This window comes from Natrix helvetica, assembly GCF_964273705.1.
Source record: "Natrix helvetica genome assembly, chromosome: 1".
NCBI lineage: Eukaryota > Metazoa > Chordata > Lepidosauria > Squamata > Natricidae > Natrix > Natrix helvetica.
The window spans coordinates 21,855,025-21,873,376 of record NC_138548.1 but is presented as its reverse complement, the minus strand read 5'-3'; the positions used below and the strand labels follow the sequence as shown (position 1 = coordinate 21,873,376).

At 41.7% G+C, this 18,352-nt stretch overlaps 1 protein-coding gene and 1 long non-coding RNA gene across 5 annotated transcripts in view; both read right to left on the bottom strand.

The window, feature by feature from the left end:
- LOC309383025 overlaps positions 1-3,401 on the bottom strand; it is a 904,876-nt gene extending 901,475 nt beyond the window's left edge. For 2 of the 3 annotated variants that reach the window (XR_014173746.1, XR_014173747.1), the window contains exons 1-2: positions 3,176-3,401; positions 2,056-2,197 (exon numbers count right to left, since the gene is read on the bottom strand). This is a non-coding gene — a long non-coding RNA (uncharacterized lncRNA). The remainder of the gene's footprint in view (positions 1-2,055; positions 2,198-3,175) is intronic. The other variant, XR_014173748.1, reaches the window with a different exon arrangement.
- A 3,613-nt stretch (positions 3,402-7,014) lies between these two features.
- Positions 7,015-18,296, bottom strand: AP1M1 (adaptor related protein complex 1 subunit mu 1). 2 transcript variants are annotated; one of them, XM_081938895.1, is made up of 12 exons: positions 18,208-18,296; positions 17,026-17,182; positions 15,877-15,944; positions 15,567-15,697; positions 15,245-15,392; positions 13,904-14,030; positions 12,470-12,612; positions 11,551-11,622; positions 10,827-10,985; positions 10,415-10,540; positions 10,174-10,249; positions 7,015-9,153 (listed from the first exon to the last, which is right to left on the bottom strand). In XM_081938895.1, the coding sequence occupies exons 2-12, from the start codon at positions 17,144-17,146 to the stop codon at positions 9,131-9,133; spliced, it is 1,194 nt and encodes a 397-aa protein (XP_081795021.1). In that variant the 5' UTR covers positions 17,147-17,182; positions 18,208-18,296; the 3' UTR covers positions 7,015-9,130. The 2 variants fall into 2 exon arrangements, with proteins under 2 accessions (XP_081795021.1, XP_081795020.1); XM_081938894.1 differs by lacking the exon at positions 18,208-18,296 and adding an exon at positions 17,939-18,200.
- Positions 18,297-18,352: the final 56 nt, after the last annotated feature.

Sequence of the window (18,352 nt, the reverse complement as noted above, 5' to 3'; positions counted from 1 at the left end):
TCAGCTGGCCAGCACGCATGTGACCAGCTGAGTTAAAAGCCATTTTTCGCCCTCCCCAGGCTCCAGAGGCTTTATAGGAGCCTGGGAGAGGGCGAAAAGAGCCTCCCCCACCCTCCCAGAGGGCCTCTGGTTTGCTCGGAGGGTGGTTCTAAGTGTTCCGAAGGCTTCAGGAACCGTCCGGAGGTTTCCCTGACACCTTCGGAGTGCTTAAAACCACCCTCCGAGCAAACCGGAAGTCACTTCCGGTTTGCTCAGAGGATCCTTTTGAGCGCTCCGAAGGCTTCAGGGAAGCCTCCAGACGGTCCCTGAAGCCTCCGGAGGCCTGGGGAGGGCGAAAGAAGCATGTAAAAATGGGGGGGTTCACGCGCTGTGCGCGCAGGGAGATTCGTGCATTGCATTATGGGTGCGACATGCCCGCAAACGACCCCCCCTGCGCTCCCCCCACTTGTGGCATGCGAGCCAAAAAAGGTTTGCCATCGCTGTCCTATACTATTTCAGACAAATGGTTGTCCAATCTCTTTTTAAAAACCTCCAGTGTTGGAGCACCCCCAACTTCTGAAGGCAAGCACTGATTGTTTTAACTGTCAGGAAATTTCTCCTTAGTTCTAAATTGCTTCTCTCCTTGATTAGTTTCCATCCATTGCTTGTCCTACTCTCAGGTGCTTTGGAGAATAGATTGACTCCCTCTTCTTTGTGGTAACCCCTGAGATATCAGAACACTGCTATGTCACCCTGAGTCCTTCATTAAACTAGACATACCCAGTTCCTTCAGCAGTCCCCTAACCATCTTTATTGCTCTTCTCTACACTGTTTCTAGAGTCCCAACATCTTTTTTAGACTGGCAACCAACCTTTTTATATTGTAGTTTTTATATTTTAATGATGATTGTTTTACATTTTAATAGGTTTTATATACTTATCGTTTTACAATTCTTGTACGCCAGCCAGTGGCATTTTTGTGACATGGACAGCTGCATAAATTTCACAAATAAATCAAATCAGGGTTTAAGATGTGTAACATCAGCTAGTAAGCATATTTTAAACTTATTTTGTACAATTTATTGCTGCAGAAATAATGCCTATTTCCCCCATAATACCTGCTCTGTGAGGTTGGTTCAGCTAAGAGAGAATGACTGCCCAAACTCACACCAAACTGGCTCTTAATCTATAGAAATGCATAGTACTTAGGAAACTTTCGACTTTAGCAGAATATAAACAAGGGAAATATAAATACTTTTCAGATAGAATTTGATAGTGATACTTGATGAAATATCCAAGTATCTGGTTTAAAAAAAAAACACCTGCCAGTAAAAGGCTAATTTGCACTAAAAAAAAGCAACTATGAACCATGAAGTGAATTACTCTAAAAGCCCAACTCACATTATGATGGGTAATAAAGTTAGTTGTGTTTCATAACAGCCCTGGCCATTCTTCAATAACACTGTCTTCTAGCATAACACATATTTAGGAAGGATTGTTTATCTTTGTTTCTCCCGACAGGATCCAGAGAAAAGTTTCACCCTCACCTCTGGGTTTAAGAGAGAATTTACTTTACCCCTCTGTATTGGCCACTTAAAGCACCATCAGCCTTAAGAGGGCAAAGCTAAAAGGGGGAGATGAATTCCAGACATAGGTCCATCTCTAATTATGACTGAAGTTGGTAACTCTGCAAGGGATAATTTTTCAGAAATGTTGCGGCAATGGATAAATTGTAGAGTTCCCCCCCCCCTCAAAATGGAGATTGTGCGGATTTTTAAAAGCATCCTTTCCAGATATGCTTTGAGATCTAGTGGAGGAACACATTCACCACCTTCTCAATCAAGTCAACAAGAATGAGAAAATCTAAAGGAAATAAACAGAATAAGAGTTGGAAGGGATCATGGACGTCTTCTAGTCCAATCCCCTGCTCAAGCAGGAGACCTTATATACCATTCCAGACATGTGGTTGCACAATCTCTTCTTGCCTGATAGCCAGAATGTGACCCAGAGGTTAATTAGGAATATAAACTAATTTAAGAGGTAATTTATCCACATGATAAAGTGAAATAAAACATACCACTGTTTTTTAACAGAAGGAACAGCTACTGCTTCAGACATTACATTCCTCTCATTCAGCAGAATCACTTCTGCAAAACACCAACCATTTCATCGCAGGAGGCCATTTTTGTAAGCAGACAAGCTATCCCTTGGGTCTCTGCCTGGAACAGAATGAAAAAGAACCAACAAATGTTGATGTAAAGAGTTCAAAACAGTCTGATATAGTCACAGACCTTAACCAGACCTACCTGAACCTTTTTGGGGTGGGTACTATGCGTGTGTATGTGTGTGTTGGTTGATTATAAAGAGCAAGTTACAGGTAAATGTTCTCCTCGCACATATGTGCTAGTCGTTCCTGATTCGAGGGGGCGCTGCTCACCTCCATTTCAAACCCAAAGAGCCAGTGCTGTCTCCATGGTCATGTGGCCGGCAATGACTAAACACACTGAACACTTACCTTCCCACCAAAGGTGGTTCCTAGTTTTCTACTGGCATTTTTACATGCTTTCAAACTGCTGGGTTGGCAGAAGCTGGGACAAGTAACGGGAGCTCACTCGGTTACACGGCACTAGGGATTCGAACCACCAAACTGCCCACCTTTCTGATTGACAAGCTCAACATCTTAGCCACCGCATCCCAAGGTAAGCTATAATAAATTCTGTCATTTTAACCTCCTTTCTTGGTCGTTTATATAGAATTTATCTATAACTCAACTAATAGTCGTACATCAAATCGCAGTTCCTACATAAGGAATACAACACAGGTGGAGACTTAACGAGGTATCCTTCCCGCCTGCCCTTGCCAATCCAGTAACCAAGCCCGGGATTTACCTCTTATAGAATAGAATGGAATAACAGAGTGGGAAGGGACCTTGGAGGTCTTCTAGTCCAACCCCTGCCTAGGCAGGGAACCCTAGTAATATATCCCGCGTGCCCAAAACGTTGTTTCTCACGACAGGATCCGAAGGCGGAGACCCCACCCCGCCTCAGGTTTTTGTGAGAGCGCGCTCTGCCCCCTTGTGTTGACCATCCTAAAGCACAGACCGCTTCGGAGGCGCGAAGTTTGAAGGGGCCGAGAAAAAAGACGCGACAGTTTCCACCCTTCACCCTGTATATATGTGTGTATATATATATATATACCCTTCACGGGCAGGGCCTCCGCCCGCCCTTCGCTGTTGGGCTTCCTGCAGGAGGGCCGGGCTTTGGTTCCCTTCGCCCGCCAGTTGCTGCTGCTGCTGCTTCTTGTTGTTGCGCCCCGCCATCTTCCCGTCTCCCGTCGTGGCCTGCTGCCCCGAAGGAGCCGCAATTGTTAAGAGACCCACGCGGTCTCTCGCGCCGGCCGAGAAAAGAACGCAGGAGGCGCCCGCCGGGGTTTATATAGCCCAGGAAAGGCGATCCCGCGAGACTGCCCTGGATGAGAAATGGGGGGGGGGGGGCGCAAAGGCGGGGCGAGAGGAAAGAAAGAAACAAAAAAAGAGGCGGGGGGAGGACGTGAAACCACCCACTGGAGTTTCCCCGCGGAAATGGTTGTGGGCTTCATTGATTCAGCAAGCGGGCACCGCCTACGCCAGAGGTCTTCAAACTTGGCCGCTTTAAGACTTGTGGACTTCAACTCCCAGAATCTGCTGGCTGGAGAATTCTGGGAGTTGAAGTCCACAAGTCTTAAAGTGGCCAGGTTTGGGGACCCCTGGTCGACGCAAGGGAGAATATTTTATAAAGAATAAATATATGATTGGAAGCAAGCGCATAAACGTTCTTCAACTTCGGTTTTGAGGAGGGACGGGTGTTTGGTGTAATTTTCTTCAACATATTAATCTTTGAATGGTTTTTTGCTCCAAGAGGGAGGGGGAAACTCTCCAGGATCACGTCTGTGGAGATTCTCAATCATCCAGGTCATGGTTGTCCCAAAGGTGCTTTTCAAAAGACAACTGGACTTTCTTGTGGTGGGGTGGTGGTTTCTCCTTGAAAATGTTTCACTTTTCATCCAAGAACCTTTCTCAGTTCTGGCTTCTGAAGAAGCTTCTTGGACGAGAAGCAAAACGTTTTCAAGGAAAAACAAACGAAGAAAGTCCACTTGCCTTTTGAAAAGGCGCCTTTGGGATCTGCAAGATCACGATACATTTTGTGTTTGTGTGTGTGCAACATGTATCCTGAATCTTACAAATTACTTTGTAACTTGCATGTAGCTTTTGTAAGTTACAGTTGCAACTGCTGCAAACTGTAATGGCTTCCACCAGTTGTATAAGTGCTTCGTGATTTAAGTTAAAAGCCTCACTAGAGTTCATAATTAATAATACTATATCGTAAAGAGATCTGGCTAAAGATGAAATATTTGCTTTGTGTCTGATCATTACGGTAGTTTTTGCAAAAGAAATAAGACTGAAGAGAATTTGGTGGTATAACCTGTACAGTATGCAGTTTTATTTTCCTTTTTAAAAATTGTATTTGATTAGCTGCATTTTTTTAACAATGTAGCATTCATCTGAATACAAGACAATTTGTTTCATTTGGCTAACTGTACTATGTTTGCACTATTTTTTTTTAGTAATCTGTAATTTGCAATCACACACATTACTTAATTTTAAAAAAATTAAATTGTAATTTAAGTGTAATTTGCAATCTGGGGATGTGGTGGCTCGGTGGCTAAGACACTGAGCATGTCGAACAGAAAGGTCAGCAGTTTGGTGGTTCGAATGCCTAGCGCCGCATAACTGAGTGAGCTCCTGTTATTTGTCCCAGCTTCTGCCAACCTAGCAGTTCAAAAGCATGTAAAAAAATGCAAGGAGAAAAATAGGAACCACTTTTGGTGGGAAGATAACAATGTTCCAGGCGCCTTGCACCTTCGGCATTTAGTCATGATGGCCACATGACCATGGAGATGAGCACCGCCCCTTAGAGTCAGGAACGATTAGCACATGCATGCAATGGGAACCTTTACCTTAATTTGCAATCATTGATTCCATTTTCCTCAACAGGCACATTTGATATAATTTTCAGATCAGCAGTCATAGGATCATGCTTCCCATCAAAATTACTTTATATTTTCTCTCCTTGTTCCAAATGTAACTATTCCTTGCTAGTTTATCATTGTTTTTACCACATTTAACAATATTGCTCTCATTTTTGTAACATTTTTCTTCAATAATTTTATTTCTACTCATCTTTTACTTCTTCCACATCCATTTTTTTTTGCCAAGGCCCTCACATGGCACCACTGAACAATGGTCTGTCCTGCAGTAAGAATTTTTCATAACCCCTATATCCTTCATCAGTTTTATCACTTCCATCATAAACCATCATAACCTTTGTCTCTTTTTTATGTGTTTTCAATAATTGCTTGAAGTGTGTGCATCAAAAATGCTTCAAAGAAAACCAGACCATTTTCTAAGCAGATACTCATCAATCATTAAGCTGTCATAACATCACTTGTATTGAACCCAAAGGTGCTTTTTAAAAGGCAACTGGTCTTTTTTCCCCCATTGAAAAACGTTCCACTTCTCAACCAAGTTATCAGTTTTGAAGAACTGAAGAAGCTTCTTGGAGGAGAAGGAAAACATTTTCAAAGAAAAAGAACCCAGGAAAATTGAGTTGCTTTTTAAGAAGCACCTTTGGGACCACCATACATGGATGATTATGTCTCTCTATGGGCACTTTTATTGCTGGCCGCTCTCAGAGGGTCAGATTAGATAATCATCTCTCTTCAGCCCTTATTCTTAACACTGGTACCCCACAGGGTTGTGTGTTGAGTCCCTTACTCTATAGTCTTTATGTGCATGACTGCATTTCCACTCACACTAGTAATACTATTACTAAATTTGCAGATGATACAACCATGGTGGGACTAATCTACGCAGGGGTGGTGGTGGAGGTGGGGATGAGTTTGCCTATTGAGATGAGGTGGAACGGTTGCTTTCATGGTGTGGAAACAATAACTTAATCCTTAACACAAATAAAAACAAGGAACGTATAGTGGACTATAGAAGGAATAGATCAGACATCCAGCCCTTGCTTATCAATGGAGACCGAGTGGCCAGTTTTAAGTTTCTGGGTGTTATTGTAAAAGAGGACCTGACCTGGGGCACTCACATTGCAGCACTGGTCAAAAGGGCCCAGCAGAGAATATACTACCTGAGACTTCTCAGGAAACAACTGAATGGAAAACTGCTGTTGACCCTCTACCGCTGCACCATAAGAGTATTTTAACTTACTGCACCTGTGTATGGTTTGCCAATTGCACAGTGGCAGATAGGACAGCACTCCAGAGGGTCAACATCATTGCCCAGAGGATCATTGGTTGCCCTCTCCCCTCTTTGGAAGAGCTTTATAGTTCCCGCTGCCTTGAGAAAGTTCAAAACATTCTCAAAAATCCATCTCATCTTGGGCACCCTTTTTTTGAACTATTAACATCCGGCAGACGGTACAGGATAATTAAAAGCAAGGACAAACAGGCTGAAAAACAGCTTCTATCCCAGGGCAATAACTATATTGAATTCTACGGTATAGTGTGTATTGGGTTTTCAATTTCAATTATATAAAATGTAAAGGATGTATGTTTGTGTTTTTATTTTTATAACTGTAATGTACACTGAAGATGGCATTTAATTTCATTGTACCATGTGCAATGACAATAAAATAAACTAAACTATTGAAGGTGGCTCAATTTAAGACTGAAATCAAGTACAAAACTCTACACACGACTATGAAACAACCTTCAGGTGACAAGAGCAATCACTACCTCACTTCCCGGTGACATGAACATTGTTGTTTTCCTGTGGATAACACAGGTGGTTTTCCACTATTTTCTTCCTGGCTTGTTTTACCACACAAAATTGTTAAAAGCGAAAAAAATAATGCATGTTGCTCAGTTCCTTGGAGCAAGAGTGGAATAAATATGCACCATCTCATCTTAATTTCTCATTCCCACCAGAAAATACCATACCTAGATCAGTGCAAAAATAAAAAATCGAGACTCTCTAAAATTCTGGTCATTTCATTTATTTTGAACAGACTTTTAGACAACAAATACAATGCCTTGGTTAAAGGCATGATGTTGACATTTCTGGCAGCTGGAGGGAACCGGTTAAATAACAGCAGTGGTCTTAGATCGAACTTTGACAAGTGAACCCATCTGCCCCTGATCAATTGTTATCTTGTGTATTCCTCGGGGATTTTGTGGCCTTCTGAGTCCTGAACTAGTTTCCAACTTTCTTGGTAGTAGCGTTTGCAGATGGGGTCAGACTAATGAGAACTGGGGCATCACAATGCAAGCTGTATCCCTTTTCTGTGAGCTTCATGACATCACGCACAATATCCCCAAGGGGCGGCACTTGTAATCCTGCAGTGGGATAACGCTTTCATCATTCTGACAAAAACTGCAAGCTACAGCGCTACGATTCATGATTTCCACCACTAAGACTGCTAGAAATTGTCATTTAGCAGCGGTGAGGGCCTCACCACAAACATGGCCCTTTTAAGCGTAACTATGGGTGAAAATATACCTGTGAATGATTAAAGTGTACCATCAATCCATTACTGTTGTGTTTGTTCAATTACCAAGTGATTTTTCACCGTTACAAGTAACGTGCTGGGGCTGTTTTTCCAGGAACTGACGGGTCTTGCTGCAAAGTTACTTAGGACATCATGTTCCCAACTTCACGTTGATTGCTTCTCCCAATGCACTTTGTAAAAAGCAAGCACTTAAATGTAACCTTTGCATGAACTTGAACCCTACAACTCTTTAGAAGCGAGAGAAAAAAAGAAAAGAGCCGAATTGGAGCAGAGATATGTTGCTAAAGAGCATGTGTAGTGTTTTGTGTTCTATCAGAAGTGACCAACTGCCACTGAGCAGACCTCAAAGAAGGATTGCTCTGAAGGAAGCAGTGAGGAGCCAGCAAAATCTTTAACCTAAAGCCAATTGGAGGGGGGGCACTTGCTTGTTCTGCTAGAGCAGCCTTTCCTGATATGTGGTTGGAGCCAACTGAGAAAGGTTGCGTTGGAACTGCAAGGGGCAAGATAGGTAAGTGGCAGTTCTGGGAATTCCAGTCCCAACACACCCCAAAGGGGCTAGACTGGAGGAGGCACTCACAAGACATCTGTGTGTCTGTTTTACCATCTTGGGAGTTCTTACAGGAACTACCGTGATTATGGCCTCATTCTCACAATCACCAGATACTGCAGCACCTAACTGTGCCATTTGAAAGCTAAGCAAGGGCCGGCAGAATGCTTTCCAAGCATGATTCTCTATGCACAGAAACCATCCAAGGAATGAAGACCAAAAAACACAAAACAAAAAAACCCTAGAACCTTTCTCAGTGGCAAAGTAAAAATTTTCTATATACAGGTTGATTTTTCTTTACGGAGAAGCAGATCATCCTACAAATTCCACACAGAGACTTCAGTTGCATGTGGGTCATCTCAGTTGGTGCTTGAAAAAGATACATGGATAGGATGTTCTTCTCAGCTAGATGATTCAGAAGTGGACAGGGGTGGTGGTGGTCAGACATCCATTTTGAGCCCCCCGCCCTCACGTTAAAAACACCTCGTGACACCAACTTCATGTTTTTTCTTAAACTGAGTGCCATCGAGCAAATGACCTTGTCTGTTGTAAACTCTGCATCTCGGGACTCTGTTGTAGACAATTAATTTGCAAAAACAACCCAGCAATGGAAACAAAACTGATTTCAAGATGTCAACAGAGTTTAACTAGCATTAAGACGCATCAGCAGGCAAATGGTTGGCAAGAGGAGCTCAGCTAATACTCAGAAAACTTCAGAAACAAGGATGAATAGTCCCCAATTTCTGAAGCAAAGAAATAAGGCCAGCCAAGTTTTCCCAAGATTGGCTCTTGGCCTTGTTTCAAGGCAACAGTTACTCCTAACAAAAAAAAAAAAAAAAAAAAACACTGAATGGGGCGTACAAGAAAAAAAACATTCATGAGGTCTGCACTAAACACTGGTCCAAGTACAGCTGGATATGGGACACAGCCTGATTCCACTTCCAGCCAGAAAGACAACCTTGGCCCACACTTTCAAGCACCAAACATGTTTCTGACCAGGGATATTGATTACTTTCTTGGCCGCAGTAGCTGAGTTGACGTTATTGTGTTCGAAGCTGATAATCTAGGATGAAAAGAAAATTAATGAACTTGGTGATGAGGAGCTATGAAGCTATACATAGAGGGCCCTTCTACTCCATTTTTAAAAAACTTGTTCATTCCTTACCACTTACCAAAAAAAGCATCCAGGCTTTTTTCTATGGAAATGAAAGAGGCACGTGAAAAATTGCCTCTCGTTTTATCTTCACAACAGCAATTATTAGGGTAGACTGGGAAAAAGTGGCTACTCCAAGCCCCCCCCCCCCGCCCCCGGATGAATTCCCTGTTCAAGAAATTGAAAATAGTCTCCTCATTGCTACTCCAGGTTTCTAATCACCATTCCACCAGTGACCTTACTTTTTCCCCATGGTTTTTACATAGGATCATCTAATTCTAAAAACTATGCTCAACCATATACTAACCATCTCATCCCTTAATTAATTGCACAATTAATATTGCTGGTTTTGTGGCAAGATCTGTCTAACAGAGGGGTGTCATTTCATTGAGGGCCACATCAGGGTTGTGTTTGACGTCAGGTACATGGTCAGGGTGCGTGTGGCCAGCTCAACGTTACTTGTGTTTGGGATGCCTATGGTCACCTGAGCTCCATTTTTGCTGGCAGAGGCACCGTGGGCTGGCCCTTCACTGTTCCCGGGACAGCCCTGTGGACCAGATCTAAACACCCGTGGGCTAGATATGGCCCGCAGGCCTTGAGTTTGACACCCCTGGTCTGACACATATATTTTAATCTTCTGTTTTCTATTTTAAATTTTACATTGCATGGTATGCCTTATTTTAATTGCAAAATTTCTGACACAAATAAATAATCTCATTCCTTATCCCAGGAGAAACACATGATAAAGAGCTCTTGGTTACTTAACCAAATTCAGCCCCACCTAGACCTCATTCTTACTGCAAGCACCTGGAAACCATCCATACACATCCATGTGACACCCACCAGGTAAAGCACTTGATATACCAGCCTCATTTTGTGGCTGCAAGGCCACTTGAAGGTATCTAATAAGCAAAGTGTCTTTTCACATACCTCCGTTCTGGGTAATGTAGCGGACCCAAGGCAATGCCTGGTAGCCACTCTTCTCAATTATTTTTAAATAACGAACCTGGAATGGAACACAAGTAAAATTTCAGCCTCTGCCTGAAGAAGTCCATTTGCTTCCCACATTCACAAGGGTGGGGCAAATAAAGGAGAAGCATGGAGCGTAGTGGACAAGATCACTGAAATCCCATATAGGCTGGCAAAGGACCCACAAGGATAGCTTTCTTACCTGAATTCCAGATGTGGTGAAATATGGGATTTCAAACTTCACACTGATGGGAGGTTTCCCTTCTTTGTCCTCCGCTTCCACACTTGGGAGCCCAAAATGGGCCCTCATCAAGTACTCCTTCCCTCCCTGTAAGTTAGCAGAGAATCGAATTTCATTTTATCCCACCTCTCAGGGCTTCTCGCGCCAAAGAGCTGAAGAAAAGCCATCCGTTCCACAAAATCTGTGCAATTCTATCCAGGGCGATAGACCGAATTCCACGGGATCATTGGAAGTGAACTAAACCTTGCCGGGCAGGGAAAAGTTCTTTTGAAATGAGCTAATGAAATTTGCTCTGATCAATAAATGCATACAGCTTTTTTTTATATATATAGTTGGCCTTCCTCCCAGAGATGTTCACAATCAATGAGCTTACTGGAAAAGACTTGATGGACCACACAATGGCACTGTTCTCAGGAACCCACTTGACATTCCCAACTGTGGTTTTGAACTTCGGTGAATCGGCATCATTGGGAACAGGAATGTGAATCTCCACGTTATTGGCTGTAGATCTGCGCTTGAACTGGCTCTTGGCCTAAAAAAATATTTCAAAATTGCCATAGAAAGTACAAGCTCAAAATAAACTGAGTAATTTGCAAAGTATAATTTCTAATTTTTTTTTCTAGTGCCTTTCTTTCTGCAAGTACTGTTCCAAAAGGCCCAGCTTAGGATAAGTTGTGCTTCGTTTGAATAAAATGGTCATTCTTTTATTGGCTAAGAACCAATCTTTCCCTGGCTTCTTTTTCAAAAAGAAAAAGGCACGGTTAGAAATGTTGTGCCTCTTCTATCATTCAACTAGATTTTTTTAAAATGCGCCATCGTAATTTAATGGTGCAAAGTGTGCTCCAAGGCCACACGCAGCCTGTGCTTGCTCACCTTTCCTAAACCATGTCTTTTCAACATTTATTGTATGCTCAGTAGGGAAAGATAGGGATGAACATTGAGGCTTTTGAAACTGTTTTGAGATGTCACTGCGGTTGGAGATCTGGCCTCCAGGGTGCCTTAACAGCCTGCTACCTTTTCTCTGGAACCTTTGGGAACAGAATTGCTTTGCACAATGGACCACAAAGGGCCAAAAGAGTTTTCTGGATTCCACTCACCTTGATCATGTACTCTATGCGGCTGTGGGAATGCTTCTCTATAACTGACTCAATCCAGATTAGAGGCTTTACCTGCAGATGACAAGATAAACTGCTATCACATCATTTGGCTCCCCAAGTGCCAGAGGATTCATCCGTTTCTCCTTTGTTTCTAGAGAAAAGGGAATCCCCCTATAGAGGACCCCAAGACACCCATGGCTACTGAACCTACAGTGCGACTTGGCTCTTGACTGGTCTACAAAGCCCCCCCCCCCTCCCCAATGCTGCAGCACTTTCTTTCCAGGATCACTTCACCTTCCTTACTAGCATATACAGCAGCAATCCAACATGCAGCTTGATTCCACCCATTTCACCCACCAGGTATGTCACAGGTATCATCAGTCCTAGTCTAAGTAGAAAGATAAAGGCCACAAACCGGGGTGGATAAAAACTGATGGTTTAAAACCAAAATCGGATTTTGTTTATTTCAATCGGATTTTTTTTTTAAATTTTAACAAATTTATTTTAATGGAATGCTTTGGGAGTAAAAATCTATCTAAATATAGTTTTCTAGTTAAGATACATTAATAATTTAGTTTATTCGGCATGAAGTGGAGCTTAGTTGTGTAGCGTGAGGAGGCTGTATATTCTGCAACATTGGGACTGTCAGTGAGTCAACAGCAGATCAGAGGAAGAGCCGTTGCAGGACAGAGATGACAGTTGCTCTTTAAAAATTATGATTTAAATTGAGTTGATCTAAATTAAGCCTTTTTATTAGTGATTTAAATCGTGATTTAAATCATGATTTAAATTGAGTTGATTTAAATCAAATCCACCCTGCCACAAACTCTTCAAAAGAAAGACACCCGCCCACCCAAAAAAGTGTGTGTGTGTGTGTGTAACGATTCTGTTTGTACCCCAAGATTTGAAACACACGTACATGGGTATTAAGTCGATAAGACATGAGCTCAAATTCCCCATCGGGTGGGATAAATGAAATAGTCCTATCATTTTCAAAACGAGACAGACGAACACACTGGTGGAATTTCACATCTTCCAGTTCCACAGATTTGCTCTTGCCGCCTGTCAGGGAGATAGAAGAGAAAGCCCAGTCTTGGAAAGTGTAACTGCAACGAAGGGAAGCTATAGAAGCAGGTCTGTGCTGAGGTTACCCTAGGCCAATTTCCTAAACTAGGGGTCTCTAAACCTGGCAACTTTAAGACACGTGGGCTTCAACTCCCAGAATTCCTCAGCCAGCTGAGCCAAGCCAAGTTTGGAGGCCTTCCTCTCTCCTAAAGAATAGCAATCAACCCCTACTATAAAAAAGAGAAAGGAGACACATTGTTTAAACCAGGTTTAAACCAGGTGCAGGGAAGTACCCCTGTACAAGCCACATGCAGAAGACCGATACATCCCAGTAAAGGCCAGAATTGATACTCACTGCCCCTAAGTCTGCCCCTCTAAGCCAGGGGTTCTCATACTGGGACGGATGAGCCACTGGTCATGACCAACTTGGGAGCCGCGGTGGAAGGCAGTACTGCAGGCTACTTCTGCTTACTGCCACCTGCCAGCAGTTCAGTTCTCACAGGCTCACCTTCCATCCTTCCAAGGTTGGTGAAATGAGGACCCAGACTGTACTGTTGGGGGCAATATGCCTACTCTGTAAACTGCTTAGGAAGGGCTGTAAACCACTGTGAAGTAGTGTATAAGTCTACGTGCTATTGCTATTAGAGAATGGTGGCAGTTTTGTTGAGCAAGCAAAGCAGGAGTGGTATGAAAACTCACTCCTGTTGTGCTTGGCAAATATCCTCAGGGGATTTCACCAGGCAAAGCAAAGAAAAAGGCCCCAGGCTGGTTTGGTGGGATGGCTCATTTAGTAGTATGTCAAAACCAAAACCACATCAGCTTTATTTCATTTCACTCACAAATTAATTTATCAGTTTAAGAGGTCATGATATTGCAAATTTTGAGAACCTCTAAGTTTCATAATGAAGAAACTGACAGGAGGACAGAATTAAATTGGTTAATACAAAATGTTTCTGGGACAATTCCAATTAGTACAGGGGAGTTCAAAGGGATGATTTCATAAGGTCCTTTCTAGTACAATGACTCTAGTAATGACATTGCTTTTTAATATGATGGGTTAGCAGTAGCACCCTATTTGCAGCTTCCAGTCACCCTCCCATCAATCCATGGCACAAGCCCAGTCACAATTCAGCACTTTTTTTTTTAAAGGTTTAAAGGGCCTGATCGATGCCTTAAGCCTCGCAACTTCTTCAAGTCCTCCCCACATGTACAATTCTTTAAAATTAGGCTGCAAGGACAGGGAAGAAGAGAGGCAAGCAGGTAACCCAGAAGAAGCAGACATACTCACGGCCAGTATTATCAAAGAGGACTTTGTCATTCAGACCAAGGCGAAGCTCTGGCATTCCAGACAAGAAAACCCTCATTTTGATGGATCCAACAATTTCACTGCGCAGAACATTGCCGTTGGCACTAACCTGAAATTGAAGGGCGGGGTGGGGCGTGTCCACATTTCAAAATACCGAGAAACTCAAAGGCAAAACTAACAAGATGAAATTCTGTGGTGATCAACATAAAGTAATACGTTATAATAAATGTAACATAAGTGAAGAATGCAGGACAACTGGGTTTTGCAATAGTACATATGAAATGGATCTAATGGCCTCAGTTGATCATGAGTGACGAGTTTTCACACAAAATACTTCTAGCAAAGGAAAAGTCCAGCACTGCTGGAGGTGCTATATTTTTCCTCAAACAGCTCCTTCTGCTAAAAGTGATCAGAATCTGTAGCACTCTTACTCCCATGATATTGTGGGTTTGTTTTCTACATCCCCATGCAGAAATACAAAAAGTAGATACTTTGCAGTAAACGTTTGCATCACATGTGTATGAAACACTGAGGTGCTTCCGGGTTGAAAGGATTAGCCAGTGACATCACTGTTGTCCAAAGGACATCCAATTAAGGGCTCCATTCATCTCCCAGCAGGAGCTGGAATGAAGGACGGGAGCTCACACCACCCCTTGGCAGCATGTGGGTTTTGAACAGGGCTCACATGTGAGCTCACTTACTTCCAAACCAGCGTCCTAACTACCAGAGCTACTGTGCTCTTAGACAGTAAGGTTTTAGATAAAGGAACAAATTGCCTGGATGGAGTAGAATCGTTTTTACTGCCAGTACCTAAGCAAGGTCTGGTGGATTGTCTGCTGTGAATGCTACCTCAATTATTTAGAGACTCAACTATTCACATTCATTTTATTTATTAAGATCTGTTAAAAAGCAACTTGAATCAACTTTTGAGTCGCTATATACCTGAGATTCTCTCTGTCATTCTCTTATAACTTTTCAGTGTTCACCCCACTAATATACATAATTATTAAAATTAAAGAGACTCAAAGAATTTTGCTGGACCTTTCTGAAACTTGAACTCCAGTACTGTGATTAGAAACCAGCTCTTGTTTAAACACTGAGAAGTCCTGGGCTGGGAAAAGAAATTCCAAAGATCTTGAAAAGCTGCTGATAAGGCCAAAACAGTAGAATAATAAATCTATCTGGACCCTAAGGTCTAGAGTGGCTCTTTTGAAGATGCTCCCACTTTCAAACAGTTCATTTTCTCTCCCGCTCTCCCTCTTCCCCCCTCTCTCTCTCACACATACACACAATCCACTTTATGATTTGTAATCATAGACATACCAAAAGATTAACAGATTCTATGACATCCAGGAAGACTTCATTCTTTCGGTACTTGATTCCTTCAGAACGCCAAGACACAGCATTTGTAACAGTGGCAGGAGGACGTGGCGCTCCAGTTTCCAGCTTGTGGCCTTCTTGTGTTATGTATCTATATCAACAAAGGCAAGATGTTCAAAATGCGAGTATCTGCATATTTTAGCCCTAGAGATTTATTTAAATTAGGATTACACCAACTAAATAAAGGACAGTTTTAGCCATCCTGAATTGGGATTATTAAATATACAGAAAATGTGAGTCTTTTAGCTCCAAGCCACATCCTTACTCTTGTAAAATTTTACTATCTGTGGTTTGAGGATATCCAAAGTCCATCAACTCATCTAGCAGTTCATAAATAATCACAAAATTATCCCGAATGCTCTCTTCTTCCAGTTCCTTGAAATATTCAGAAAAGACCTGAAATAAAAAGTTAAAAACAAATGCAATATGCCTATATGGTAAAGTTCCAATCTCATTATCCAATTATTTTTAAAATAAAAGTTGTTGATATAATCACAATTACTTCTCACTCTAGAGAATAAACGCCAAACAAAATCTCAGAATTTGAATCATAATAGAATCAATACTGCACTCACCTGAACTACCTTGTATAGAAATGAGAACACGAGAGATACACAGGCATTCTTCTTTGAAGTGGCAACCACTGAGATAGCATATTCAGGAGCTTATAGATATTCGTATTTCCAAGCTATTCCTCTTTATATTTTAGATTTTTACTGGGCTCTTTTTCAATGAATATCCTACTTAATTTCCTGAAAATTATCAAAACATTTTATAATACATATTCTAACTTTAGAAAACCAGAAATGCAATTATTCAAAACTTCACTAAGATAATGTCTTCCGAGCAAAATCAACGAAGGCACTGAATCTAGATTATGGGAAACAGTTATTATTTTGGACAGATCAATACTATGCCTAATTCCAGGCTCTGTATTTTAAGAAAGATATTAATACATTGAAATGTCTAAAGAAAGTCAACAACAACAAAAAATTAGGAGGCTCGATACCAGATGGATGCCAGGTTAAACATATGGAACCACATATGTTTATTGACAATTGAAATGATTTGAAAGCAAGATTATCACATAGGAAAATGTGTTTTTAAAGGAGGGTCAGTACTAATGAATTCAAGTAAAAGAAAATTTGACATTAATATGAATTTCCTGTTTCTATGCTTCTCATTTATATTTGACTGGTCATTGAAAAGTCAGAGCTTATTGAAGGCAGATCTTCAGAACTGCTTTTTATATTCTCTTCATAGCATGAAATGTTCAACAATAGAAGGCAGTCAACTTTGTTTCACTAGAACAGAAGTAAATGGTTGACAATCTACCAAGATGCAGCAATAGGGAATTTTCTGCCTGTGCAGGGTTTAGAGTACATCATTTTTCAAATCTCTTTCAATGTTGAAATTTAAAGGTTGATGTTATTATTATTATTTTTTCCCTAACCAGATAGCGAATTCAGACCTGACCAGCTGCTCTCCAATATCATCTAGACCTCCAGTGTTTTTTTAAGCCTGAAAATATTTTATAGAGATAAATAATGTAAAAGGTTTATGAGAACAAAGTACAGATTAGCATGTGAATAATGAGGGAACCGGCTTGCCTTTCTTTTGACTAATTTAGTTATTAACTTGGGGCTTTTTAAAAAATTAAGTCTGACGTGGAAAGTTTGGCTAAAGAGAGTCAGCACATTAACCCTTATTTTGGCAAAAGATACAATATAAATTGTTGTGTTTAATCCACATGAAGCGAACACCTCCGTGAGCCAGAATAGGTGAGAGCATCCCTTCTTCTTCCTTCTCCATAAGTATAGGCATAAAATGCTCTACTTCTGACATATCCACATCTCCACGATAATTTCTACAGATAAGAACCTAAAACAGTAGGGACACTATTAGCAGTTTTTGAAACAGTAAAATTTATGAACGTTGTCTCAGACAAGTTTGCATGTGCTACAAAAGAAACCACTTTTCAATTAACAAGCTATAGTAGTACCAGACCCTCATGGATACTCGATACTAAACAACCCTCTAACTTTAAATAGCAACTGTTTTCTTGCAATTGGTTTCAAGTATAACAGCTAGAAGCTCATTTAATTGGGCCACTAGTGATATGAATCTAAATTTAATCCCAAGAAAGGAGAAACAGATACTGACCCTCCCAACAATTCTCTTTTACAGAAGAGCAAAATATAATTACATAAACAAGAATAATATTAAACAGATTCAACTGGGGACTTATTTCGCCTTTCTTCCTTCTCTCAATAGTAGAGAAGATCAATGGTTCCTGTCATTCAATGCTGGAGTACATTAAGGGACTTAGTGAGGGAGAGAACAGAACAACAAAGAAATGTGTGCATATGGTGATTTTTTGGCATCGCTCCCTGTTTTTTAAGTCCCTCCCTGAATATTCAATTTAAAATCCGAATTACTTTTCCACATTTCTAGCAAAGCACAAACTTAACACCATACTTAGCCTTTCCTATGTATAATATCCTTAATTGTGTTTTTTTTTAAATCGCAGAATAAAGCAGCTGCCTCTCTGAAAGCATTTATTTATTTACACTTCGCAGCTGGTAGACTGCCCCTGCAGCTGGAAGTTTCGCGGAAGGCCCATCCCGCTCCACACACCTTGCCCTTGAGATCCAATACATAGACGGCGCTGGCCGACATGACGGCGGTTCTCCACCAGCCCGCACACGAGAAGCCCCGGCGCCCCCGAACCCAGCGCTTCTCGGTACGCCCAAAAGCCTCGCGAGCTCACATCCGCTTGACTTGCACTTCCGTTGTATAAAATTACAACGCCTGAAGACAGAGAACGGTTAGTGCCTAGAGCGGCATCTAGCCAACAAGAATGCTATACTTGACCCAGAATGCTTACACCGCCCAAATTCCCCTACCTAAAAGATATAACTCTATGATAACGAATGTTCACCCGCCCCAGCCTAGAGGCTGCCAGCTCGTGAGGACATATTAGCCAATGGCAGGCTGCCGCTGCAGTCAAGACCGTCTATTGACCAATGGGATTTTCAGTCTAATTTTTCC